The sequence below is a fragment of the Tamandua tetradactyla genome, chromosome 16, assembly GCF_023851605.1.
Source record: "Tamandua tetradactyla isolate mTamTet1 chromosome 16, mTamTet1.pri, whole genome shotgun sequence".
NCBI lineage: Eukaryota > Metazoa > Chordata > Mammalia > Pilosa > Myrmecophagidae > Tamandua > Tamandua tetradactyla.
Window position 1 is genome coordinate 71,121,515 of NC_135342.1, and position 27,329 is coordinate 71,148,843.

General features: G+C 39.5%; 1 protein-coding gene and 1 non-coding gene across 3 annotated transcripts in view; both read left to right on the forward strand.

Moving 5' to 3' along the window:
• The window catches only part of CNTNAP4 (contactin associated protein family member 4), a 270,914-nt gene that overhangs the window by 158,106 nt on the left and 85,479 nt on the right, over positions 1-27,329 (forward strand). For both annotated transcript variants that reach the window (XM_077133653.1, XM_077133652.1), the window contains exons 5-9: positions 11,598-11,801; positions 12,366-12,550; positions 13,366-13,509; positions 16,476-16,737; positions 23,375-23,524. In XM_077133653.1, coding sequence (XP_076989768.1) covers positions 11,598-11,801; positions 12,366-12,550; positions 13,366-13,509; positions 16,476-16,737; positions 23,375-23,524 — 945 coding nt within the window. The remainder of the gene's footprint in view (positions 1-11,597; positions 11,802-12,365; positions 12,551-13,365; positions 13,510-16,475; positions 16,738-23,374; positions 23,525-27,329) is intronic.
• Positions 3,822-3,892, forward strand: TRNAN-GUU (transfer RNA asparagine (anticodon GUU)). Its single transcript has one exon. It is a non-coding gene; the product is annotated as a tRNA-Asn (tRNA).

Sequence of the window (27,329 nt, forward strand, 5' to 3'; positions counted from 1 at the left end):
AATGGAGATAATGCCTTTTAATTGTAGATGAGGCAGTTGCTTTCAGTATAGATGCTAAACTTCTGTTCTCTGGCCGTGGTATAAACATCCTCATTTTGTAAGCCATGAGTCTTCCTTCCCCAGTCCCAACAGAATAAAAACACCCCACTGCCCAGCCATACAGATCTAATTTCAGCTTCTTTGGCATGCCATGGATTCTTGATTTTTCTAGCCTTAGGGTCTCTGCATGATGCCTGGGGCAGTCTCCACATACTCACCCATTATAGCTCTCCCTAAATAATTCTCTTCTTCCTTCTTTCTCAGTTTAGAAATCACTGTTTCTGATGACTTTTCTTACACCCCACATTTCAGTCAGAGAAAGTTACCACTTACTCCTGGAGCACGCTCTCCATCATACTAGGCACATGTTGTACTGCTTTGTTGTCAGGTGTTCCCTTCCTGTTAATTGTCCCCTGGTTAGATGAATGAATGAGTACAGGTGGATTTGGTGAGGCTTACGAAGGCTTTGCTTATTTTCCTAGTGCATATTCAGCCTGTTAAAGCTCAGGCATAGAGCACAGGGAAACTGAGTGAATCAGAAGTTTTAAACTATTGTGTTTATTTGTTTAAAGACAGACTGCTTAAGACAAAATTATAGATTATATTTGATAAAAGGGGTATGGCAATAATTACCAGCTAATAAAATAAAGAAGGAATAATAGAATTAGAATATGCCCATTTTGCAACCTCAAATAAATGAATCTATGAAGGAAATTACAAAGTTCACATTAAAATAGAGGAGTTGTCTTTGGGTACTAGTCATGGCAGGGCAGGTTTTATTGAGCTAACCCACTTCCCACTTGTTATTGCTGGATAAAATATAAAAACATTGCCCTGAGGTTCTGAAGTTCAATCCACAGCAGGTGGACAATGGAAAGGATTCCATTCTTACAAGAGGGAAGCAAGGTCAGGAAGCGCCTCTTTTTACTGGTTTTCCCCTAAGGACACATTACCTTTGGCAGGGCATCTTTTAGTGCTCATGCAGAATATCACCAGGCTTTACTTGTCTGAGGATCCTAGAGGTCAGAGTTCAAAGTTGCCATCGTGACTAGAAATTGAGGACGGAATCCTGAAAAGGAGGGAGTTAGAGACAGAGAACCTCAAATCCTGCATAAAAATTCCCCTCAAATCCTTGGCTGTTTCTTCACCTTTACATGCCCAGGATGAGATTCCAAGGAGCCAAGGAGAAAGCAGGAGCTGGGAGATTAAAGAACAGAGCAGGGATTTCAGCTAACACCTGGGAAGAGTTGAACTTCTTTCAGTTTACAGGGACTTGGTAAATAATGTGTGCTTTTAATTGAAGTCCCAGAGCTGCTTTGCCTTAGAAGTAAAGACCACCCCAAGAACCAGTTGTTGTGTCTTAGGGTTTAGGACAAAACCAGAATAGACCTCTCCCAACAAAACCTGAAACCAAGCCTTCACCTGGTTCAGGAGATCTACCAGTAATGCAAGTCTCGTGGACCACTTCCGTTTATGTCCCACTGTCATCACCCACCCACTGTCTCCTGCCCTCCCTCCCCAACCCTCACCCTCTGTCCCCCCGCCATTTCCCACTTCTCCCTCACTTTCTCCTTCTCTCAATGCTCTAGACTTTTACATATGTAGTCACCTACTCAGTTGAAACATCACTTCCTTAGAGATACCTACCTGAATCGCCAACGTTATTTGTATCTCTCTGTTAGAAGATCTCATACAACTCTGTTATTTTCCTTCATGCTCCAATTATAGTTTGTACATAAATCTGTACACATGGGATGATTTATCTGATGTCTTTCTTTTCCTTCAGACTGCAGGATCTAGAAGGGCAGGGTGTGTTCACTCTTTCAACACCATCTCCTATGCAGCACTTGGCACAATAAATATTCAACAACTATTGGTTTAATGAACGAATTAAGAAAAAATGCATGATTAGCCTTGACTAAATACATAAATTGAATAATGAGTTACCTATGAAACTCACAATGAATTTACCATTTCACAGCAATCTGTTAGCCAAGAAATATCTCTAAGATGAACACAGTATTTCAAATGGTGTTATTAATAAAATCATAGTAGCATCTACTACACTAAATGAAAGTTAAGCCTTTTTTGATACTTCAATTTGATAGCCATAGCATCATTGCGTAGTATGAGCGGCCGGGATTATTCTCCATATATTCCAAATAAGGAAACTGATATTCAGGATTTATGTGACTTCTGTGACATTACAGCAGTTACAAATAAATATTAGAGGTAGCAGTGTAACATACACCCTCCAATAACGTGTTCAAGTGTCCTTGACATAGTAGATGTTAATAATTTCTATTTCTAAATCTATTTAAAAGGTTAATTTAGGTTGATATTTAAGTGGCAGAAATCATGTTTGTTCAAATAACCTCCTGGAAGTGGTATCACTGAACTTAAACTATTTAAAAGCGTGATAGTAATGTCACCTTTTCCCTGTGGTTATCGGCGGCACTTGATTCTGTGTCTTTTTCCATTTTGTTTATGTTCATTTCAGTTGTTTTAAACTCGAGTCCCTTAAATCATTCTGTGCTCTTTTATGCTACCGTGCAAATATAGTAAAACCTGTTTGCAGTTGATTTCCCAAGTGTTTGGTGTTTCCTCTCTATCTTTTTTAAAACCCAATTCAGTAATGCAGATTTCAAGGGTCGATACAGCATTATATAGTAGTTCAATGGTGACTGAGTACGATCATGTTTCTTAGAAATCAAAATTGTGCCCCTTATGGCCCAATTCATGGATAATGATTTTCAAATAAGTAGTCTGCTCAGTGAGTAAGGCTGCCTTCTTGTTTAGCCAGGAAGTGTGTGGGCTGAAACCCTTCTGGTGGTTGATGACAGATCTATATATTATTTGTAGGTTTGTTCGTTTGATCTCTCACAGTAAAACTCTTGCCCTATTTATATTAACAGGGAAACACTCCACTGTGTTTTCCAGGAAGAACTCTTTTCTGACCTTTGAAGAAAGTCAATTTTCTAATACTCAAAGATTTCTTTTCCAGTTCATGCATTCTCTATTCCAATTTCTCTCTCTTTTGAGTTTTTTAAATCTGTCTGACCTTGTCAATAATACAATTATTCATAGTTTCACTCACAGAGTGAATTTATTCCAGAAACAGGGACGTGTCTCTGCCACTGCCACAATTGTCTCCAAGTACCATCTCCAGGACAAATAAATAAAACATATGCATTTCATTTTCCATATGCAATTCAGTGTGCAATGAGGTTTTTCATTTTCAGAGAATGGGTTTCTGCAACCTACTTGTTTTTCTTGATAACCCTCAAGCTGTTGTCTCCCTGAAAATCACTCAGGAACTCTGATTCCTGTATATTGCTCCCAGAGATTCTAATTTGGTGTGCTTCAGCCACAGCCCAGGAGGTTGCATGTTTATGGAGACCCCAAGGGATTGTTCCTGGTTGACTCTGATATGGCTGGACCATGAAGTTCAATTTATAAAACCGTGCACTCGGATATATTTTACTTAGTAATCCATTGGGGTAGGCTAGATGGGCATTGCTTTTACAAACCACAACCCCTCAAAACACTGAGGAGCTCCACATTTCTGGAACATGGGTTGAGTAAAATACAGAAGAGAACACCAAGGAAAGTGGGAGAAATGACAATGTAGAGTGTGTTTTGCATAGAAAATATGCCAAGGTGGAAAAACAGTTCACAGTTCAAGGAAGTAAAACATTTCTGCAATTTGATTGACATCCTTCTCAGAGATTAAAGTGAATGGACTCCTTCTCCTGCATGTCTTAAAAACCATCCAGAGAGGTGCAAGGGTAGTTCAGTGGTAGAATTCTTGCCTGTTGTGCGGGAGACCCAGGTTCGATTCCCGGCCCATGCACTTCCCCAAAAAACAAACAAAGAAACCAAGAATAACCAACAAAAATTCAACAAATGGTGCTGCAATAAAGGGATACCCATGTGGAAAAAGAGTGAAATGTGACCCTGCCATACAGCATACACAAAACAAAACCCAAACCATCTAGGATTCAGACCTGTGAAGCTCTGAACCCTGGTAGGAATAATCACACCTTCCTGCACCAGACAGTAGGCTCCTTGAAATAAATGCTGTTTTCATGCTGTGCCTTTCACTGTGTTCACAGAGAGCCCTGCATAAATATTTGTGGCAGAAAGCAAGCAGAACGTTCATTTTGGCAGTATCACTTCTGGCACACTTTCTGGCAACACATTTGAGTATTTTCTATTAGACAGCTCTTAATTCTTGTCCTGGCCGACAGAAAAGTGCCCCACCACAGACGTCCACCTCCTAATCCCCAAACCTTGAAATATTTGATAAAAGGACTTTGCAATTGTGACCAAGTTAAAATCTTGAGTTGGGGGCTTATCCTGGTAGGTTCTCAATGTAATCACAAGGACCTTTGTGTGAGGAAGGCAGGAGGGTCAAAGTTAGGGAAAGAAGGAATTGTCGCTACGTTGGGAAAGAAGGAGAAATGAAGAGCGAGATTGAGATTTGAAAATGCTATGCTCTGGCCTTTAAGATGGAAGAGGCCGTGAGCCAAGGAATGCAGGCAACCTCTAGAATTCATGTAGCTTCACATTTGTATGTTTTTATGCATAAAGCTTCATGACTCAGGGCTTTGTGCTTATTGTTTAAAATTGAATTTTTTGCATACAGCAGATGTGTTTGTGTAAGTAACTTTTTATGGAAATGACTTATATTATAGGTGAGTCTTCTATCTATACTCATAGTGGTAGGAGTCATCCTGAAATTTTTTTCTTTTACGAGAAGTGGTATATTGTGTGCATGTAACTGGAGTTTTCGTGTACGGACAGTATGACTCACTTTCTGAATTATGTCAGTGTCTTCTGAAAAGCATTGCTCACACACACACGCAGGAAATCTGTGATTTAATTTCTGGTTGTGCCTGATTGACTCTCCTACTTCTCTGCTTTCTTGCTTTCAAGACACTTTGATCAGGCAACTAGGCCTCTTGAAATTGAGCATTCCAGGAGTAATTCTAGTTTATGGAGATAAGTTATAGGACTTGGTGACCATGGAGAGTGGAATGATTACCAGTTAGGATCTGCACTTGCCTTGGATTTCTAGAGACCTTAAAAAGTTAAGAACTTTTCCCAAATACCTTAACTAAAGAGATGCAGTAGTTCTGTTAATCTCTATCATATTTTCTTCTCCTATTTACACAGCATTATTGGCTATCTCCAATGAATGTAAGCTCCATGAGGAGAGAGGCCACGTTTGTACTGATCACCCTTTTATTTCAATAGCCAGCAGAGTGCCTCACGTATGATGAGGCCAAATCAATATTTATTGAATGAATGTGATGAATCGCACAGTAGCAGTCTACGCTAAGTAAGTAGACAATATGTAACGGCGAGAGAAAATGGCAAGTGGCTTCGGTTTAAGAGATGGAATCGTATCCCATTGCTTTAGGCGTCAATTACCTGTAATGTTTTTCACACCCCATTTTGTTGATAGAAATATCCCAGGCCAGAAGCTTTAGGTGCCATGGAAGATGAATATTGCCATTATAATGTAATAATAACAATAGCGAAGTAGAGAAAAAAGAAAAAGCAGGCTGAAGTAAGATAAGCTAAACCTTTATTAAGAAAGAATTCTCTTGGTATCTAATTCCAGAAGTAGACTTCACCTATTTCTATGATGTAAAAAATAAATAAAATCATTAATATGATGATCCCCTTTAAGGGATACATTAACTCAGAGATAACTGCATTACTCCAAATGGAGTCAGCACTTAAAATCTTTCTTATTCGGATTTTTCTTAATTTATTATAATCTAATAATCATAGAACATATGATTTGTATTTAACACAGTTACTTTTTTACCGTGAACAGTCATTCAGCTATATGACAAGGAATAACGATAGGAATGTCGTGGACACATGCTCAGTGTTTTTCACCCAGCCCTTCCTAACCCCTGTGCCCTCTTCTATTGAGTGATGATGTTTCAGTCTGTTTCCACTCCACAATCCCAGGGAGATGCTGGACTGATGAAAAGGCCCAACCAGACTTAAACCCAGAAACTGGAAATAAGCAATTTAAGGTGCTTATCAGGGCAGAAATTCCCTGCGCCCTGGGATAAACATTCAATCCTTCATCAGCACAGATTTGTCTTTCCTCTCTTACACAAAGGGGAGTAAGTGAAGCTGCCATCCACTGACCTTGAGGCCTCCCTGAGAGACAAGCCTTGATAGGAACTCTTCCCCTGCTCTTTTGGATCCTTTGTGCTGTGTGAGTAATGAAGCGATATTTGCTGAAAATTTCTGTCATGGCTGAGCCTCTGTCCCCATGATGCACCAGGTAGCAACTCACTTCATGGATTTTGGCACAGCAAACGGGGTGCACAGGGACATATGGAGTGGGTTGATATTTTGGCTGCTCTTTTTGTCGCTATTATATTCCTTTTGTACAGAAGCTTCCTAGGCCACACGAGACTCATGACTTTGTGGGCTAACCTGAAGAGTCTCCCCTGCCCCACCAGCCTGAGTAGAAGAACCACCCCATGGCTGGTCCTAGGACATGCTGGATTTATCATCTGGGAAAAGGACAATAATTACTGAGACTTTGAAAATCCTCCCATGAATACCAGGGAATTGACTAGCTGGTTGCACCCTGAGATTAGTGAGGTTGAGACTCCCACTGCCTGCCAAACATGCCCTGGCCGATGGCTTCCTCTGTCTGTTCCTGTTGCTATCCAGGCACACCCGCGCTCAGGCCACCCAAATGGATCTTGAGGTTACTGTGAGGCTGGTCATCATTCAGGAGGCTATTGGGACTGAAAATGGGGAACTGGAGATGAAAACAAAAGTGCAAACTTTATAGAGAAGGAGACACGAGATATGGAAGATAGATATGGTCAGAAGCCGGGTCACAACTCCTGCTGTGGCAGTCCTGACTTTACGATGAAGGTGCAAATACCACCCTGATCAACCAAGCTGAGTGGAAGAGTGTCAGCCACCATGCAGCCAATCCCATCCTTCTACAGACTCTTACTCTGCAGAGAGGAGGAAGCAGGGACACGGGCATGTCACATGCTGCAGCCACAGCCTTTGCATGACTAAGTCCTTCCGGGGATCAGATGAGCATATCCCACTCTGGGTGGCCTTCCCTGAATTCCAGCTAAGCCTGGGAGTAATGAGGAGACTGTGGTCACACTGCAACAACTGAGTGCTGGCGCATGGATGTTCCACCCCTTCCAGAGAGATTTTAACTCCTCACCACATTCCCGTTTGTAGTAGTTAGGTTCAGGTGTCAGTTTGACCAGGTGATGGTGCCCAGTTCTGTTGCTGTGGACTTCAGTAATCATCATGTGAATTTCATCTATGGCTGGTTACTTCTGTGGTTGGCTAAGGGGAGTGTCTTCCGCAATGAGTGAGGTTTAAAAGGAGGAGCCAGAAGAGACGAGCTCATCGCCAGCTCAGAGCCGGACATTTGGAGGTGCAGAAAGGACACGCTCTGCAGAAGGCTGTTTGAACCCTGGAGAGAAGCCCCTGGTATGGGTATGCCTTCCCAAATTAGTAGATTTGTAACTAAATAAATCCCCTTTATAAAAGCCATTCCATTTCTGGTATATTGCATTCTGGCAGATTTAGTAAACTAAAACACCATTTCATGGTGCGATGCTGATGATTTTATTGGAAAGAGCCCCTGTGAGTGGGGTGGCAAAACTGAGTCTGCTTTTTGCTCCTGGGTTTCCCCTGGGAGATATGAATGCATAGTTTTATTATACCCTCCCTGCTTGGGGTAGGGGCTCCCCCATGCTAGGGGAGCGGCTGCTGAGATGCCTGGCAGGGGAGCCAGTCTGGCAGGTGGTGGGCACATGCCTGTTAACCTGGTGGGTTATGGAACCTGCAGGATGGGTGTGCTGCTACCCCTTTCTCTCAGGGCCCCCACTTGGTGAGCTGTGCTCTTGTGGCTACTAGAGGAAGAGGTCCCAGGGGACACCACTGACGGAGTCTCCAGTGCCGAACTTTGGGAAAAATATAAACTGGAAGAAGGGCCACAGGCTCAATACGAACAACCTGCCTCTGTCCAAACCCCTCACCACAATCCCCAGATACGCACAGGAGAGAAGGGGGAGGAGTCTGCAGCTCTCCTCTCTGTCCGTTTAGAGTCCCCGCCTGGGGAGGAACCCCTCCACCCAGACTTGACCAAATTAAAAATGGCCTAGGGTTGTGTTCAAGGACCCCACCCACCTCTGAAGACCAAAGGCCAAATACCCCTGTGTGTGTACAATTTGGACACTTGTGAATCCAGGTGTCCAGGTCACTGTTATTCTGGGGCATGGCAAGGAGGGGGCAGCTAATAGTCTTGGGAGGTTTCAGGCATGCCACGTGGCGATGGGGACAAGAGTTACTGCTACCATGTGTTTGTCCCCTTGGCCCTTTGGCCACCCCTGTGCTTACCTCTGGGGAATACGTTCTAGGGATGGACTTCCTGCCCTGCTATACCTCCCAGTGGCAACTGCAAGGGTTTGGCTCCCTCATCCCAATAAACTCTGACCATCATGGTTGAACAAGTGACAGAGCTCCCACCTCCTCACCATGTGGTCCAGTGATGGGTACCACCTCCCTGGTGGAGAAAAGGACACTATGGCACTCATAAAGAACTTCTGTCTGTGAATGCTCTCTGCTCCACCATCTGTCTATACTAGCTCAGTGTAGCCATTTGAACAGGCGTGTGGAGTGTGGTGGGTGACTATAGACTATGGGTGCTGGAATATGGAAGTGCCCACTTTGTCACTGTGGACCCAGTCATTGTACTCTGGTGGAAGCCATTATGTCCTCCATTGGTGCTTGGTGTATCTCAAAATTCTTTCATACATACTGGACGTAACCTGGAGAATGCCTTTTTTTGCCATCCCACTTAGGGAGGATCAGGATCAATTTGCCCTCCAGTGGCAAGACCTATACTCTACTTTACTGTATTGCTGCAGGAGGAAACTCCCTCCCTATCTGCCACCGGTGGGTGGAACAGGGTTTGAGTAAGTTACCCCTGCCTGAAGGACTCCAAATGCTCCATTATATTGATGACATGTGTTGGTGGGCCAGAGCGAGGAGCAGACTGCCCAGGGATTGCATGCACTGCTAACTGGGCTTCGATAGTTCCACAATTCTGACAAGATACAAAGCCCATCCCAGTAGGTCACTCTCTTAGGTATTATATGGGCCAGAGCTCAGCAGTGGATCCTTAACTTGGCATGGGACAAACTACTGTTACTAAAGCCACCCACCTCCAAATGGTGGCCCAGTGGCAGATCAGGCAGTTTGAAAATTGATACCACCTTATTTCTCATCTAGGTATCTTCCTGATACCCCTATATTGGGTGACACAGAAAGCAGGTACTTTCCAATGGGGAACAGAGTAGGAACAGACCCTGCAGGAGTTCAAAGTGGCCATTTTAGCTGCCCTGGCTCTGGGAATGTTGGAGATTGGACCTGCATTTGAGCTACAGGTTTCTACCACCGAGGTCCATACCAACTGTCCCTTTGGAAGAAGTGAGGAGCCACAGGAATTTACAGACCCTGTGCTACTTTCCAGAAACAGCACAATGCTACTTTCCCTTTGAGAGCCAACTTTTGGCTAGCTATTGGGCCTTGATGGTAACCGAAAGGATTAATGAGAGTCCCCAGGTCTGCTTGAAGCCAGAAATCCCCATCATGTCAGGTCCTGGTTCATCAGAACATTCACTCAGGCAGTGCCAACAGAGCATCATCAAATGGAAGTGATCCATTCAGATTCATGCTGCCCGGGCCCCTTAGGGAGTGACACGCTAGCATGAGAGGTAGCAGAGGCCCCTCGACAGTGATGCTGCTGCAATGCCAGATGAAGCCCCTTTCCCCTTCCCTCCCCGCACTGGCCTCTTGGGGACCCTGACTCAAGGAAGCCCCACCAGATGCTCAGGGCTGGCTCACTGATGGATCGGCCAAGCTGAAGCCATCTGGCATCCATTGGGCGGCAGCTGCTGTTTTCCTTGCCTCGGGCAAACTATATATCACCTCTGGCACTGGAAAGAGTACCCAGTGGGCTGAATTGTGAGTGGTCCTCTTAGTTCTGGAATACTCAGAGACAAGCACTGTGGATTTGTTTACTGACTCATGGGCTGTCTCCAACGGCATAGCAGTCTGGTCAGGTTTGTAGAGGGAATGTGATTGGAGAATCAAAGGTTCCCCAGTTTGGGGAAGGGATCTTTGGAAACGCTTGGCCAATAATTGTTTGGTTCACATTATTCTTTAGACAGACTGCAATGTTTATTCATGTACCCTTGGTAAATGAATTCTTTATAAGCACGTGAACAAGATGTGAGAACATCAGACCTCTGAATTTTCAAAAGATAACTGCATAAAATAGATGAAAAATTTGGGGAAATGATGGTGAATATAAATGGTTGCCATAAATATGATGTATAATCTGAATGAAATGTATATTTGTGCATACAAGTAGCTGTAATAATTTTGCCAAATGAAACAAGATGCATAAACTATAATGTCATTTCGTTGGCTGGAAGAAGTCAACTAACAAGTAAAAAATAGTTTTATATTTTATAGGATTTCTCTAACCTCTTCATTTATTACATAAATGCACTTTCAAAGGTAATTACTGCCCCCATTCCTGCTCTTATTATTTTTTTTTTTTTTAGTTTTTGTCTTGTGAAGTGTAGAAAACACTGTTAAGTTTTCTGAGTATTATCATTTCTTTTTTGTGTCTTTTGTTCCGGGATTTTGACAGATGTATTGTTATGTTAGTGGTATAACATGACATCTTTTTTTCAGATGAACTGAATGCAAGTGATCTTGACAATGGGTAGGTAAGACATTGGCAGAAAGTTGAAAAAAACTTGTCAGTGTCACAGTGATGACATGAAGGCGGCAAAGCAGACTTCATCATGTCATTAAATCAATGTCATTGCAACATTGCCCTTGAGAAAGAAAATAGCATTGCCCGTAAATACCATTACTTTTTCAAATAATAAAATAAAATAAAGTACATAGGTCATGTAATACATACTTGAAGTGTCATTTGATGAGTCTAAATAATGTGCATTTGTAGTGGGGGAACCTCTGTCATGTCTAGTGTATATGAAAGAACTTTGAGATATCAGAACCACATTTTCAGATGCTAATAAGGCATTTACTCCAATGAAAGTTATCATAAATTTTAAGAACGTGACTAACAAAATATTGATGGTGAAATATGCAAAGTGGTTTTATAATGTGGGAATTGATTCTAAACCTTTTCCTGATTTTTTTTTTTATGGAGTGAGAAGAAATATACCTTTAATAAAATAAGAGAAAATTAGGAATATTTTAAAGTGTGTTTCTAGATCATGAATTCTGTAAACAGGTCAGTAAAGGCTCAAATGTATTCAGTCCTGCATTTTGAGATGGAATTAGACATTTTGTGATCGTATTTTTCCTTATAATGATTGGGCTGAGCTGAACTATATATGTGGGTGTGTGAGTTTGCATAATGCTCTCTCTATATTTGAAACACTTTAATGACCATATTTATTCTCTGAATGACTTTTTAATATCTTTGTCTCTAGAATCAGAGGTGGTTGATCTTGATGGAAAAAGTTCACTTCTCTACAGATTTAATAAAAAATCCATGAATCCAATAAAAGATATTATTGCTTTGAAATTTAAAACCATGCAGAGTGACGGCATTCTACTCCACAGAGAGGGGCAAAATGGAGACCACATCACACTGGAATTAAGAAGAGGAAAACTCTTTTTACTTATTAATTCAGGTAAAACTATTGTTAGATGCCTGAAAATCTGGTTATTCTGATGTCATTTAGGTTAACTATGTTTTAGAGCTTATCTTTTAACAGCTTAGATATACTGTTCTCAAATTTAAAGGCTGGTGTAAAGAGACACACAATATAATATTGTATTTTCATGCAAAAAGAGTTCATAGTTGGAAAATTGGCTAAGACCTCATTCTGTGTTTTCTATACAGCACCAATATGACTACATAGCTATTTTTTAACATCGTAAAAAAAAAAGGATGGGTCATTGAAAAATATTGATGTCATAAAAATAATGAGGTTATAACAAAGATAAAATTTACATAGAAAATGAGCCTGCAATGAGTAATAATAATAAAACGAATTAATGGTGGGAGAAATGACATCAAGTTCCAAAGGATATTATAATCAAGCCTCAGATAAAGCCATACTAGTGTTTGGGATGGAATGCATGGGAGGAAATAGTTGACGTTATTATGAATTATGTTGTTCCACAAATATAAACCATTTTCTCTTCTTTTTTAGCTGGGAATTATGGTGTTTTTATTTTTTTCCTCTTCTAAGGTGAAGCTAAGCTGCCCCCCTCTCAGGCCCTAACCAGTCTCCCCCTGGGCAGTTTGTTGGATGATGAGCATTGGCATTCGGTTCTCCTCCAGCGCTGGGGCAGACACGTCAACATTTCGCTGGATGAACACAAGCATCGTTTCCATGCGCAGGGAGAATTCAACCACCTGCATCTCGATCATGAGGTGTGATAAGTGCATTTTAATTCATAGCAATTTTACGATGGAGATGTGGCATGGCTCTTCCCCTAAAAATATGCCACAGAGAATGCTGCATTCAAAGTAAATGACGGTTCTGGTGAAACCTTTCCCAAGGTGACCTAACTCACCTGCTAACAGTCACAGGCTTGGATATAAGGTACCAAGGTGTCCTCTCCCTCACAATATGTTAACTTGTTATTACAGATCAAGACCATCTTTCTTAACCACAGATGTGTAGTCATGCCACATGTAGGAACACGTCTCCATGAAGAGATCTTTAAATACCACAAGTAAATATAAGATGTGTGGTACAGGATCTCTTTGTGTCACAAATAGATCTCTGGACAATTGTAGATTTCTGGGGAAAATTTAGTAACAAGCCCATTGACTGATTAATTAATTACCGATTGACTCAGATGCACAAATATCACTGTGTGCCTGAAATAAATATAAAAGAAAATATTATAATCAATTACAACTAATAAGCAGATCAAGATTTACCATGGACATGAAAATGTATTTTTCTTCATCAACCGATGCATATCAAAACCAGGTGTGATTAGGAACCTGTAAGGGTAATCAAGCTGTAGCGTAAATGAAAACTGAATGCATATAAATTTGTTTTAAAATCTTCATCTTTTATTTTTAGATATCCATTTGAAATGAACAATAAGGCAGTGTAGATAGAGTGATGGAAAATTCATCTGTGATGATTACAGCTAACCTTGCTAAGCGTAAATATTTAAGCAGACATCAGAACATTACTAAACAATATTATTGATGCCATTTTTCTTTCTAAGATCAGCTTTGGAGGGATCCCAGCACCTGGAAAATCAGTGTCATTCTCACGCAAAAATTTTCATGGGTGTTTAGAAAATCTCTATTATAATGGAGTGGATATCATCGATTTGGCCAAGCAACGCCAATCACAGATCACCACTATGGTAAGAGAGTCTCCATTGAAAAGAAGAAGTAAAGCCATTCTGCTTTCTCCACCCAATGAAATCACTCCATATTGGATACCCATTTGGTATCACGTTTTAAGGATTACTTTTATTACTTGGAAAGTTTTCTTTGATTGGCACTGTACATATAAGTGACTGAGTCCGTTTAAAGAAGTTATAATTCACAGGGCATGGTTATTTTATTTTTATGTGCAATAAAGCAAATTTCTACTTACAGTTGATATTTTAATTTCATTGCAAAATTATTAGTCCCAGGAGACAATTTCTTTTGCTCTGTCAATCTCTTAATTAGATATTCCCTGATAAACTCACTAGAGAAACATTACAGAGTTCCTAGAATCGAATAATATCGTGTATATTAGAGGGACATTTGAAAAACCTGTATTTTGTCATGGTCATTCATAACAAATAAAATAAACTAATAGGCTGTTACAACACTGCATCTGCCCCATCTGTCCAAATGGCAATCTTGGTCAGGCTGCATTATATTCTAATTCTATGAAAATGTGGCAGAATTTAAATATAACTGTACTACTCAGGGCTCAATCTGGGAAGCAGCTGTCATTACTTGTGTTGTGAATATGAGATTGATTGTAGGACTTGGATTGTCACAGTTGTTAGAGGTGCTAAGAAAGGGCTGGTCTGGTAGGGGAAGTTGGAAGATCCGATCAAAATCATTAATTCTGCCTGAAGCACTAGGGTGGGTGGACAAGTTGAAGCTTGTAGGGGAATCCAAGAAATCAAACACTTTCAGCTCGTGAAGGACCCTCTTGAGAGACTTCTGGCTTCTGGAAGTGGTTGCCCCTGGGTAGCTCCTGCTTCTGTGGGTTCCCAGCCAGGCATCTGGTGGTGGTCCTGGGCTTGCCATCGATCAGTGAGGCCAGCAGTCAGGGAGAAGAAGCAGAGCAGAAGGAAGGCAGCAAGGGCGAGATGGAACAGACCAGCAGTCCAGGACCATCCTTGACCAGGGATGGTCTCTGAAGGACCTTCAGAAGATAAGAGTCTGTGTTCTACTCCTGACACCCAACTGTCACATCACGCAGGTTCCCTTTCTGGCTATTTTTTTTTTTTTTACCCAGAACCACACAAGGAAGGAGAATCTGGGAAAGATAGTTTCCAGCATAACCCACTTAAAACATTAAAAAAAATTTTCTTTCATCTCGCAAAATTCAAACGATGTAAATTTAAGTTCATGTTCACTCTCACCAAATCCCCAACATATCGTGGGAATATTTATTATTTGTGATGTATTTTATACTTAATTCTGTGCATAAATTGATAGCTTGTCTATAAGTAGAGCATCTAGTGAGATTTTAGATACGAAAAATTATTTTAGAAGAAAATAAAAATATTAGATTACATATACAGATAGGTGATAGATAGGTGTGGGTATATGTAAGTGTTGCACACAAGATCAATTTCCAGAAACTGCTCATGTAACTAATACACACTCTTCCTTGGCAAGGGGATTTGCCGCTCTGTAGGGAAGCAGGCAGCTGGCCAAATGAAGAGAAAAACAAAACTGTCACTGGTAAAAAATGCTTCCATTTTTACAAGGTTTTAATAGCCTTTATGTTATGGTCAGTCCGGTTTACTCTTCATCTTTTGCCACTTCATTCATTGGACCAAGCTATTTGTTTACAATGAAAAGTGATCCACTTTGAACAGAATCAGAATGTAACCAAATATTTTTGTTTGGCCAAGATGTTCTAATATCAGTGTGCATTTTTCTAAATAAAGCTGATTTAATCAACTTTTCAACTCTGTATCTAGAAAATTTAAGTATTATTTTAAGTAAAAACTAAAAGAATCTTCATTTCTGAATCATGTTAAGGAAACTGCTTAATTATTTCTAAATAATTCAGATTTTAAAGTTGTTCTAAATCCATAAATATGTATCTTACTCCAGTAGCATTATACTTTTGTCATATAGAGTATTTTAATGGATATTATATAATGCAATTCCAGTCTATTAAGAAGATCCATTGTAAAACCATTAGATCAAGAAAGAATATGTGTCAAATATTCTGACAATGGGCATATGATAAGAAAAAGACAAACATAAGAAAAAAAAAAGGAAAAGAAAATGAAAAGTAGACAGAAGATAGGAGCAGACCATTCCTGGAAAAATAAGTCTAGGAAAGCACCACTTTAATAAAAAATGCTCAAATTTGCCAGGAGTCAGGTAAATTCAAGATAAACAAGAATGAGATGTCAAAGTCATGAGCCAGTAGAAATTTAAAAAGACATATAATACCTCTTGTTGGCAAGGATGTGAGGAAAAGGATATCCTCATATATTATGGGAGGAAATGTGGAGAATTTTAACTTTTTTTATAAAACAATCTGTCAGCATTTATTGAAACATATGGGTACCGTAGTTCTACATCTAGAGCACTCTTCCAGATAACTAAAAATACCAGTGTCTGTAGAAACATGCAGGTATTTATAACAGCTTTGTTGAAAGAGGCAAGACCTGGAAGCAAAGTGAATATCCATTAACAGGGAAATAATTGAGTAAAAATTGGAACATTCACATAATAGAATATTATGCAGCCACTCATGTGTTAGAATGTGTTAGAATTATGCTAAATAACTTGAAGGGATTTCCATTAGGTATTATTTAGTGATAAAAGCATGATATAGTAAAATACATAAACACAGATCCTATTTTTTGTGAAACAAGTAATGACAAAGTTGTAGGTATATATATTCACCCAGGAAACCCAGGGAAAGGTGTGTCTGACCGTAATATCACTGGGTTTGAAGAACCTTTAAGATAAATGACAAGGACTTGAGTTATCATGTTGATAACAAACTTGTCTGTGTTGTCTTAAATTGAAGATGGTGTGAGGTCGATAAACAGCCTTTGTGAATAGTCGGACATCTATTACTAGTGTGATGTGATTGTCACTCTGAAAGCTTGTTCTTTTGTTTCATCCTCAGGGAAACGTGTCCTTTTCTTGTTCACAACCACAATCAGTGCCTGTGACTTTTCTGAGCTCCAGGAGTTACTTAGCACTGCCAGGCACTTCCGGAGGGGGTGAGGTTTCTGCCACTTTTCAATTTCGAACCTGGAATAAGGCAGGGCTCCTGCTATTCAGTGAACTTCAACTTCTTTCAGGAGGTCTCCTCCTCTTTCTTCGAGATGGGAAACTTAAACTGAATCTCTACCAGCCAGGAAAATCACCCATTGACATCACAGCAGGTAATAAATGCAATCCCACAGGCAAAACACATGGATTTGTACGATTTCATTATCTCTGTGTTCCCTCTCCAGAAGATTTTGCATATAGCCAAAAATTAATATTTGTTTAATAAATGAATACTTGAGTTAATAAGATTATCATTATCCTCCCCTAGAGGCAACTGAGCCCTATTTCCTTTTAAATATGGCTCTAACACTAGCAATCTTCATTAACCAAAATTATAGTTCTGGGGGAATAAAAATTTCCTCTCAACCCTCCACCCCCACCTGCTCCTGATAAATCAGTATATTCTGAGGAAATGTATTAGACTTAGAAATGGATCAGAAGTTTGCTGGGTGTCTTCAATGGAGTGTTAGACTTTGCCCAGCACACTTACTAGGTTTATTTAATTCTGTGGGTATCTGGGGTTTTCATTATAGTCTTTGAACAGTTGAAATCTGTAAATTTAGATAACTGGGGAGATGCAATTGATCCTTGCGGTGGACAAGCAAATGATATTTGCCTTTGGTAGAGTCAACTGACTTCCCTTCCCCACTCCTGAAGAAATCTGTATTTGGATTGCCATTTGACTGGGTTCTAACATTTTACTGGTTGCCTCAGTAAATAATGAGTTAAAGAAAATATTTCAAACATGTTCATTTTGTATTTGTATTAGAGTCATAACTATATCTTTCAAAATATCCTTGAGCATGTGTGATGTTTGAAAAAGCACCTCCACTGCATTTTCTGTAAACCTCCTGATGGCATCCCATTAAACCATGATCTACCCTTCTGGAATGGTACTCTTTTTTTTTTTTTTTTCAATTATTCTAAATCCTCAGGAGATAGGAAATATTGTGGTACTTCTATCAGTTTTGCATTTCTTGGTTTTGCTATATGTGTAAGGAAATAATGAAAACAGTGTGTCCTGATGATGAGAGATACTTGGAGAGTGATTGACTTATGAAACATGACATCATCTTGGCCACTGATGATTCCTATAGCCCATTTTCATTTCTGAATGTGGCAGGGCACAATAGAAAAGGCAGAGCTGGGTTTGAATACTAACTCTTTCATCTATGAGATGTATGTATTCAAGCAAATCATTTAACTTTTGTAAACTCAGTTACTACCTTCGAAATGTGCGGATGATAATGCCTATATTGGAGGTATAACAATATACCTCCAATAGAGAAGGAAGCAGAATCCTTCTCTACTGTCTGCCTTATTCCTGGAAAGAAGACCCTGTTTCTGTTTTTGTTGGGCATGTTTTTTGTTACAGTGGGCCCAAATCGCCACTTGGCTTTCTTGACCAATGACAGATAGTGTTTTAGTTTGTAAAAGCTACTAGAATACAATATACCAGAAACAGAATGGCTTTTAAAAAGCAGAATTTAGTAAGTTGCAAATTTACAGTTCCAAGGCCATGAAAATGTCCAAACTAAGGCACCCAGGAAAAGCTATCTTGATTCAAGAAAGGCTGGTAGGTCCAGAACACCTCTGTCATCTGGAAAGGCACATGGCAATATAAACTAGCTCTCTCTCCCAACTTCTTCATTGGCTTCCCTGGGGCATTTTCTTTAATCTCCAAATGTCTCTGACTGTGTGGGCTCTCCTGGCTCTAAAGCTTTTTCCCAAATGGCATCCTCTTAAAGGGCTCCAGTAGGCAACCCCACCTTGAATGGGTGGAGACGCATTTCCATGGAAACCATCTAATCAAAAGTTACCACCCACAATTGGGTGGGTCACATTTCCACGGGAACAATCAAAAAGATCCCACTCAGCAATGTTGAATGAAGATTAAAAACTTGACTTTTCTGGGGTACACGACAATTCAAACCAGCATAGATGGTAACCAATTTGTTTTGTCTTTTTGTTGTTTCCTTCTTAGAGGAAGAAGGAAGTGGGGAAGGAAGGGTTCTCCCTCAGAGGATTTTGTTTTGTTTCATTTTGCTTTTGCTGGATGGATTTATAGATTGAGGGCTAGAGCTTCTATCTGGTTGATTTTATTTTCCAGATAAAGTTGAGTAGTTGGGACAAAGAGGGAGGAGAGGGGCTATGTTTTTCCAAGAGTCTGAGAGCGGCGAGAAGGGGAGTGGTCTTGCTGGGTTTGTATCTCTATCTCTATATTAGCGTGCAATGCAAAACCCAAATATCTAGTCAAACTGACTTGCTGATGTTTTCTGTGCAGAGTTGGATACATTTCAGGGGGGATGCAAAGATTTATGCAAAGTGTCTCAGTTTGGACACCAAATGGAATTCTCTTCACTTCTAGACTACAGGGAATAGTTTTAATTTTTAGAAGTAATATAATTAAGGGGACTATATTAGTATCTGGGAAATTAATACCCAATTTAGGTCAGCACTTTCAGTGAGCGATATTTTTGTGTCTTCGTTATAATTAGAGAGCTCCTGACAAGGGATCTCATCACGTTTTCACAAAGAGAGAATAACATCCAATTTAAGCAGATAAAAGTCACATCATGGAAAATAGCTATATTAATTTAATAAATGATCTTTAAAAACACTTTAAAGATTCCATTGTTACTACTCTCTCTATATTAATTATGACCAAAATTCAAAGAATATGACTTGAAAGGGTGGGGAGCTAAAGGAAAGGAAAGTTACAATGCCAAATCTAAGAAAAACAAGCATGTAAATGGATACACAGATACTTATTCTTTATGTATCTTTGTGTGTGTGTGTGTGTGTGTGTGTTTGTTGGTTCATATATCACTTCAGGTTAAAGGTTGGAGATGAAAATTTAGTATAAACTATCTTTTTTCGAAGAGGTACTATGCTATAACTTTTTCTTTTTTTTTTAATACATGGGCAGGTACTGGGAATCGAACCCAGGTCCCCGGTACAGCAGGCAAGAATTAAACTAAGTCATCACTGTACCACCCTGTGTTACAACTTTTTACATAATACTAAAAATGTGGTAGATGTGCATGCTTGTAAAGAATATAAATTAATCAATATCATATTAATAATTAATAGGCTCCCTCAAACCATAGTCTAAAAATGTAAGCTTGCCATTAATGTGTAGTTTATTGTGATGTATTTGACATTATGTGAAGTGGTTATATTCATAACCTAAGTTCTTATACTCAGTGTCTTAAAGAAACTGCTTCACTACAATATTACTTTTGTCAGTCCCACAAAGCACGTTCATTTCCATCCGTTTTCCAGGAATGAATGCTTAGTAAATTACCAGGTTTAAGACTATATACAGTATTCCAATCATTTTAAAATCTCTAATATGTAAACCCATATGTAATATAATCCATCATAACATCCTATGACTTAGTGTGATTATTTCCTTAACTAATGGTAAGGAGACTAGATTAAATTTGAACGTCAATATGGCAAATTTGTTTCATTTCAGGTAATACAAGTCTACTTTATTTACCAATTCCCTTTCCCCCCATCTTTCCAGGTTCTCTTAAAATATTAATTTTTGCTAGTTTCAGTGACGCAAGTATGCACTGTACTTGAAAATCGACTACTTAAATGATAGGTCGATGCATGGTCAGTTTGTTCTCCCATAGGTGTAGACTTTTCACCAATGTTTCACAAATACGGTATTCGATAATTAAATCAGTAGTCAGAATGCATTGTAATGACACTTCAAAGAGAATCAAGTATTTATTTATGACTTATTTTACTTTATTTATGATACTAAATATTTCCATTATATAAGGGTAGGTGAATTTTTCTTAGTTGCTGAAGATATAGATTACCTAAGATGTTTGAAAAAGTCAGAGTTGTTATAGTTTACTATGGAATCAGATTAAACTGTGTTCAGAAAGAACTGAATTGTGTAGATGTTTAAATTATCAGACTAAAATTTTAATGTGACACAATTTTGCAAATATTCATTTTGAATGATTAAAAAAGATGCCAGCCTCTATCATTTTTGAAATATTTAACACTATTACATTAGTCTAAATTAGAAAACATATTATATTGATCCTATAACATCCTTCATGACACAAAATATTTTCAGTCTCTGTCACTCTTAGAGAGAGAGTGAGAGAGAGAGAAGTTTCTGGTATTATACAGTAAAGAATTTGGCATTGCCCAAGGGGAGGTCTGGCCTTTTCCTTGGCTTCTGGGAGGTAATCTATGTCATACCCTTGTTCTGGGTGGGATCTGGCCACACCTGACAGTCTTAGGGTGGCAGATGACCACTGCCAGAAAGGCCTCCCATGTGGTTTAGGGTTGGGGACTTTGGGTCACATGGTAGCAGTAGTTCTGGAGGCTCTCAGCCACGTGAAAAATTAATCAATCAGTGATGCATAGGTAATGGATCCCCAATAAAAACTCTGCACTCTGAAGCTGGGGTGAGCTTCCCTGGTTGGTGGTACACTGTGCGTGTTGTCACATGTAGATACCTAGAGGTAATGCATCCTGACTCCATGGGAGAGGAGGGAGGGAGCTTCAGGTATAGAACCTCCTAGACCCTGCCTTATGTGTCTCTTCCTTTAGTTGATTTTAATTTGTGTCTTTTCCTGTAATAAACCACAGCCTTGAGTATAACAGCTTTCATTGGGTCCTGTGGGTCTTTCTAGTGAATGATCAAACCCAAGGGTGGTTTTGGGAACCTCCAAACTTGCAGTTGGTGTCACAAGTGACAGTTAACTTTGTAATTTGACTCAGTTAACTGCCCCCTTCTCACCAGCTAGCTGAATGTGATGTTGTCATGTTTGTGGGGAGCTTTGAGAGAGCTGTTTCCACAACTCGCTTGTAATAGATGTCGTTTGCCTAGAGCAGTGCTGCTCCAAGTGTGCTCTCTGGACTCTCGCTGGTTCAGTGAGATATTTGTCACCGATCCAACACAAGATAAGAATATAATTGAGAGTAGAAACTCTCTGGAAACTCTTATAGCAATAAAGCCTTTCTGGTTTAAGCACATGGTCACTGGGCTTGGATTTGATTTCTATGTTTATCAAAATTCCAAGCATTCATTTTTAAAATGTTTTATAAAAGTTTCAACCCACAATAGATTAGAAAATCAAGTGTTCATCTCAAAGGTAGTATAAGAAATGCTTTATACTAGTCTAATGGAGAAGCTAAAATAAAAGAAATGCAAGTTAATTATGTACACAAAGCACATCCGAGCTTTGAGTAAGAACTGGTAGGAGACATGCTGGGGACCGGGGGGCAGAGAGTAGGGAGCAGTGTGTGTCCACATAATTCAAAGCTGTAGAGATGGGTGTTCACTGTATATGTGTCCTAAAAGAAGGACTAGAAAACAAATCTGGGACATTTCATTTATTTTAGTCCAATCTCATACTGTCAGGGATTACGTCACTTCTTTCAGTTGTCTATTTTGGAATCAACTCTTAGAAAATGTGCCTAAAAGTATCTAACCTACATTCTTCCAATCTTCATATTTCAGTTTGCAGGTATTTTCCTATTATCTTTGACAAACCAAACCAGAGTTGGGTCTCTCAAAATCATTTTTGCTTCATGGATATAAAGTAAAAATAAGCTTCAGTGCCTAGGCTGCGATTTGCATTATATTAAATACATTCAGGGCAAAAAGCTGTAACTCCCTAAGGGAGTTTCAAAGCATTTTCTGTCTGAAAGCTTGTGGAAAGAAAATAGCTGGGAAAAAAAGAAATTGCACATAGTATCAGAAAAGGGGCCCATGCTCTTTGGGTTTGATAAAGCACGTGTATTTGTGTTTATATTTTATCTGCGGAATCATACAGGGTTGATTGTATGTCAGCGATGTAAACCTTACTGGTAAATGTGTATCAGAGAAGCTGCAGGCTTACAATGCATGTGCTCGTGATTCTAACAGAGTCCCTTGTGGGCTTCATTCCCTTTAAGAGGGAAAAGAGGTGCCACACCATGAATTCGTAAGACTAGGACCACTTTAGGAGAGACTAGAGAGTGTTTTTATAGAAACAATAACAATGCCTTGATTTTTAACCACAGCAGTTTTTGCTTGTGTGGGTATGTAACTTGGAAAATATGAAAGAATGCAAACATGAATGAAAGCAAACTCAATTCCCTCATCCCCAAATTGCTGTTTATATGTCAAAATATTTCCTTTTGGTCTTTTCCCACATTCATACAAAAATTAGGATTGCATGTATATGATTTTATACCTTTCTTTATTTTCTAACTTTCAGTGTTTATTAATAGGTTCTTCAAATATTTTTATAATGACTGACTTGATATGGTTGACTAACTATTCCTCTAGACTAGTATGGAAGATGAATATGCAAAAGTGCAAAAAAAAATAGATAACACATTTTACTATGGATAATCCAGAATTTTGGAAAATATCTGTACTTCTTCCCACACTCTTCCCCTTTAAAGGAAAATGACATGAATAAAAGCCGAAAATCTGTCTGTGCCCTGTAAATGGCAGGTTTTGGCTTTTCAGCAGTGTTCAGGGTTAAGGATTTTGTTCTCTTCTATTGAAGCCTCAAAGAAAGAAAGATAACAAGACACTATTTTCCACATAGAAGGTGCTGATTTCCCAACAGATTGCCTTTTCTACCTTCCTTTTCATTTCCTTGGTATTAATAGATGTAAATGTTATACTTGATTGAGGGGTATGGATAGTGCTGTCTTAAACCAACTTTTTGTCATGTTCACTGCACAGATACCACTTTTAACTGGTTTCATCTCCCCCAGGAGCTGGATTAAACGATGGGCAGTGGCATTCTGTCTCTTTATCTGCTAAAAGGAATCACCTGGGTATGACAGTGGATGGCCAAGTGGCTGCTGCAGCTCCTTTCCTGGGACCTGAACAGATTTATTCAGGTGACACCTATTATTTTGGAGGTAAGGAAAGGGGTCAGGCCATATGGGCAGTTGAGCCATGTTTGTGTTTATACCCTTACATCTGGGGGAAGTCATCATTTTTTTTTTCTTATAATGTTTTATCATGTTAATATTAAGGAATACCTTCTCCCTTTTTCTGAGCATGGAAATGTTGAATGGGTCAAGATGACAAATTGTAACCTACAATGCAATACAACTAGGCGGACTTAAGTTTATGATTTCTGTAATGAGATTGAGTTTATGTAGGCCACCCTCTCCAGTTCTTACCTTCAGACCTTGTTATATTTTCCTAATGTTAAATGGTCCTTATATGTCTTTTTTTAATTTTATGGCCTGATTTTATTGCAGTATTTTCCTCATCATGCCTATTAGCTTCTCTAGATCATCCTGTTGCTTTCCCCCTCCCCAATGCAGGAGGGTAACATTATGCCAATGGACGAATAATTTAACTTAATTGGCCATAGCAACCGCTTCTCATTGCTGGTAATAATGCACTGATGCATTTGATAAAATCAGAGCATCAGTGTTCAACACCAGCCCATTTCCCTTAGAGACCAAAAACAAACGAAGCATTTCCTGCCCAGTGGATATTTGATTGGATTAAGAGCCTGGAAAAGGAAGCCTTGGAAACAGAATGAATCTTTATTACTGGAAAATTAAAATGTTCTTTCACCATTAGAAATGCAAAGTTTTGCAACAGTCAGTGGTAAGACTTATTTCTAATTAAGCTTTTATGTGTGTTGTATATTATTGTTGTTGCTATTTTGCATTTAAATAGTTGCTTCTGTCTAAAATCACTTTTTTCTTTTTTTGCCATGGGCAGGCTCCGGGAATTGAACCCGGGTCTCCGGCATGGCAGGTGAGAACTCTGCCAGTGAGCCACTGTGGCCCGCTCCTGTCTAGAATCACTTTTGAATTTGGTGAAAGTAGCCCAAACTTGATGATTTGGGCTCATAAATTGTATGAATGGTTTGTTTCAAAAAATGCTTTGAAGTTGGTCACTTTGATTTTTGACTATAGCAGTTTTTGATTGTGAGTGTGTGGGTGTAATCAATAAATTACAAATTCTTTCTGGGAATTGACAATAGGCACAGAGAACATGAATCAGTTCACCTGACCTTAAAAGCAAACCAAACAAAGCAAAAACCTTATGTATACCATTACTGTAAAAGATAGCATAAAGCCAACAATCTTAAAAGATATAATTGTTTCCTTTCCTGAGATTTCTTAATGTCTGAACTAGGTTGTCTATAAAACCTTTGGAAATATATGACTGACTTTATGGCCTTCCATGGGAACACATTCTTTAATAAACAGTAATATTTATAAAACAACTTAACCAAGAGCTTTCACTACAAAGGAAAAGATTCAAAAGCACTAAAAAGAGATAAGGAAGAAAAAAACACAGGCATAAAATGAAAGACTGGATGAAAGCATTTGTAAATCACAAAAATAGAATCATCATTCTTAAACTATTTTACATCCTACATGTTCAGATTTAACGATGCAGGCTATTTTGTGTAAAAAGTGTTCTCTGGTGATTGCTTTTATTCATAGTATAATATCATTTTATAGTGGAATATGCACACTGCAATTTTGATTGTTTTTATTGTGATACATGTGATATACTGTATTTATATTTAAATAAATTTTTATTTTTTGAATAGTTTTGGATTTAATATTGCAAAGATGATACAGAGAATCACTGTACCCCACACCCAATTTCCTCTGTTGTTAACATCTTACAGCATATATACATTTTAAAGTGTATTGAAGGTTTTTTTTTTTAAGTAGACATCTGTATATGCATTGCCCAGTTTAAGAAGGAGAAGATCACCATGGCTATTTGTACCCCTAGGATCATATCCCTTGATTGATCCTTTCCTTTGTGTATTTTATCATTTGCTATCTATTAAGGTATTCCTAAATGATACGCTATGGAAGCTCCCATAATAAATGTCCAACTTCAAAGCATTTTTGAAATAAAGCATCTCAAGTTTTCTTAAGCGCCTCTGTTTCCTCGGTCATCCCAATTGCTGTCCATCCGTGCCAGGATATATTTGAACTTGACATGAGATTCCATTGTTCAATAAATACATACTGTGCAAAATCCTGGCTGCGCTAACATTTCCAGCGCTGGGAACGAGGGTCCAAGAGGAAGCAGGGGTCTTACGCTGCCCCATCTTTCCCTCCTTTACCTGGCCTGTGCCTCCAGGGCCTGGTCCTGTGTTCAGGAGATGGTCTGTTCCCCTGGAAGCCTGCTTAGAGCCTTGAGGCTGGGAATTCTGTGTTCTGGGAGTGGACTGGAGGGAACAGTGTTCCAAGTGGGCACATCACCTCTCCCCTTGAGTCCCCCCGGGAACATGGACAGTGACGTAGTAGGAGTAAGGCCAGAGTAGGGTCCCCTAAAGGAAAGGACTATCTCAGGGGCCCTGATTGCCTGTGTGGTACTAGCAGTGGGAAGACCAACTGTTCTTGGCTTTAGCAGTGAAAGTCTTGCATCCTGTGAACTCCCTCAGTCCTGGGCAGCCTGGGATGGTTGTTCACCCAAGAAAACCCTTTGTTATGTACAGTGACAGTCCCCTTTGCCCTTAGAATTTGTTTGTTTGGTTTTGTAAGTTATTGTAGTGATGTATATACAACTCAAAAGTTCCCATTCTAACCACTTTCAAGTGTACAATTCAATGGTATTAATTACATTCACAGTATCATACTCCATTACCGACAGGTGTTACCCAAACGTTCTCATCACCTCAAAAATAAACTGCATCCATTAAGCCATAACTCCCCATCTCCCTCACCCCTTGGCCCCAGGTCACTGTAATCTATTTCTGTCTCTAAATTTGTTGAGTCTAGGTATTTCGTTTAAGTGAGAGCATACAGCATGCATGATCATACAATATGGGCGCCTTTTCTCAGGTAGTCAGTTCTTCAGATGCGATAATGGATATCCCATCAGTTCTCCTTCGCTAGTCCCTAATTTCAACTGTGAATTTCTAGTTGTCTTTATCAGAGTGCAGTTCATCTCACCCAGCTGGGCTGCTCCACTGCAAGGGAGTGGTGTATTCCAGCAGCTTGGGTGTAATTCCACCCTCTGCCTGACTGAGGATGGCTTTGATATTGTGAGAGCAGAGCTCCTGAGCTAGCTGCACTCTACACTTATCAAGCCAGCTTCAATGATCTGTTCATCCCTTTTCTTTTGTTTGCTTATTTTTCCCCCTTGGAATGAGTGCTTTTCAGAAATTCAGATTGCATTGTGGTGCATTTGCTCGGCTATTCTCATTTACAGAGTGTAAAATTTAAATCTGGGTTCTACAGAGTGAGGTTAGCTGAGTGTCACCCTCCTGTAAATTTCTCTTATGGAATCTCTGTGCTATTGCATAAGCCAAGGATCCCAAACTGGGTGCAGAAGGACTACTTACCCCTTGTGTACAGCACCCATTATCCACCCAGTAAGGACATCGCAATGAAGCTTAGCCCCAGCTTCTTACTTCTGATACAGTGACATGCAGTGATAATTTATCTGTCATCCTCAGAGGTACTTAATTTTCTGACTGCCTTTTGATCCATCCATTAATTCAGCATTAAGTATTCTCCAGAAACATTCATATTTTAGAACTTTCATCTCAAATGGGTTCAGTGCTGATTGCCTCTCTGAGGCTGCATTATATTAACTTGTAGATACCTCTTTTGATAGAGTAATTAGCCTAATCTGGGTTGAACCCTTCTTTGTTTTTGACTCTCTTGTTTATCGAACCTTGTAGCTAGAAATAAGGAGTACCTCATGATATGATGATGTGCTCGC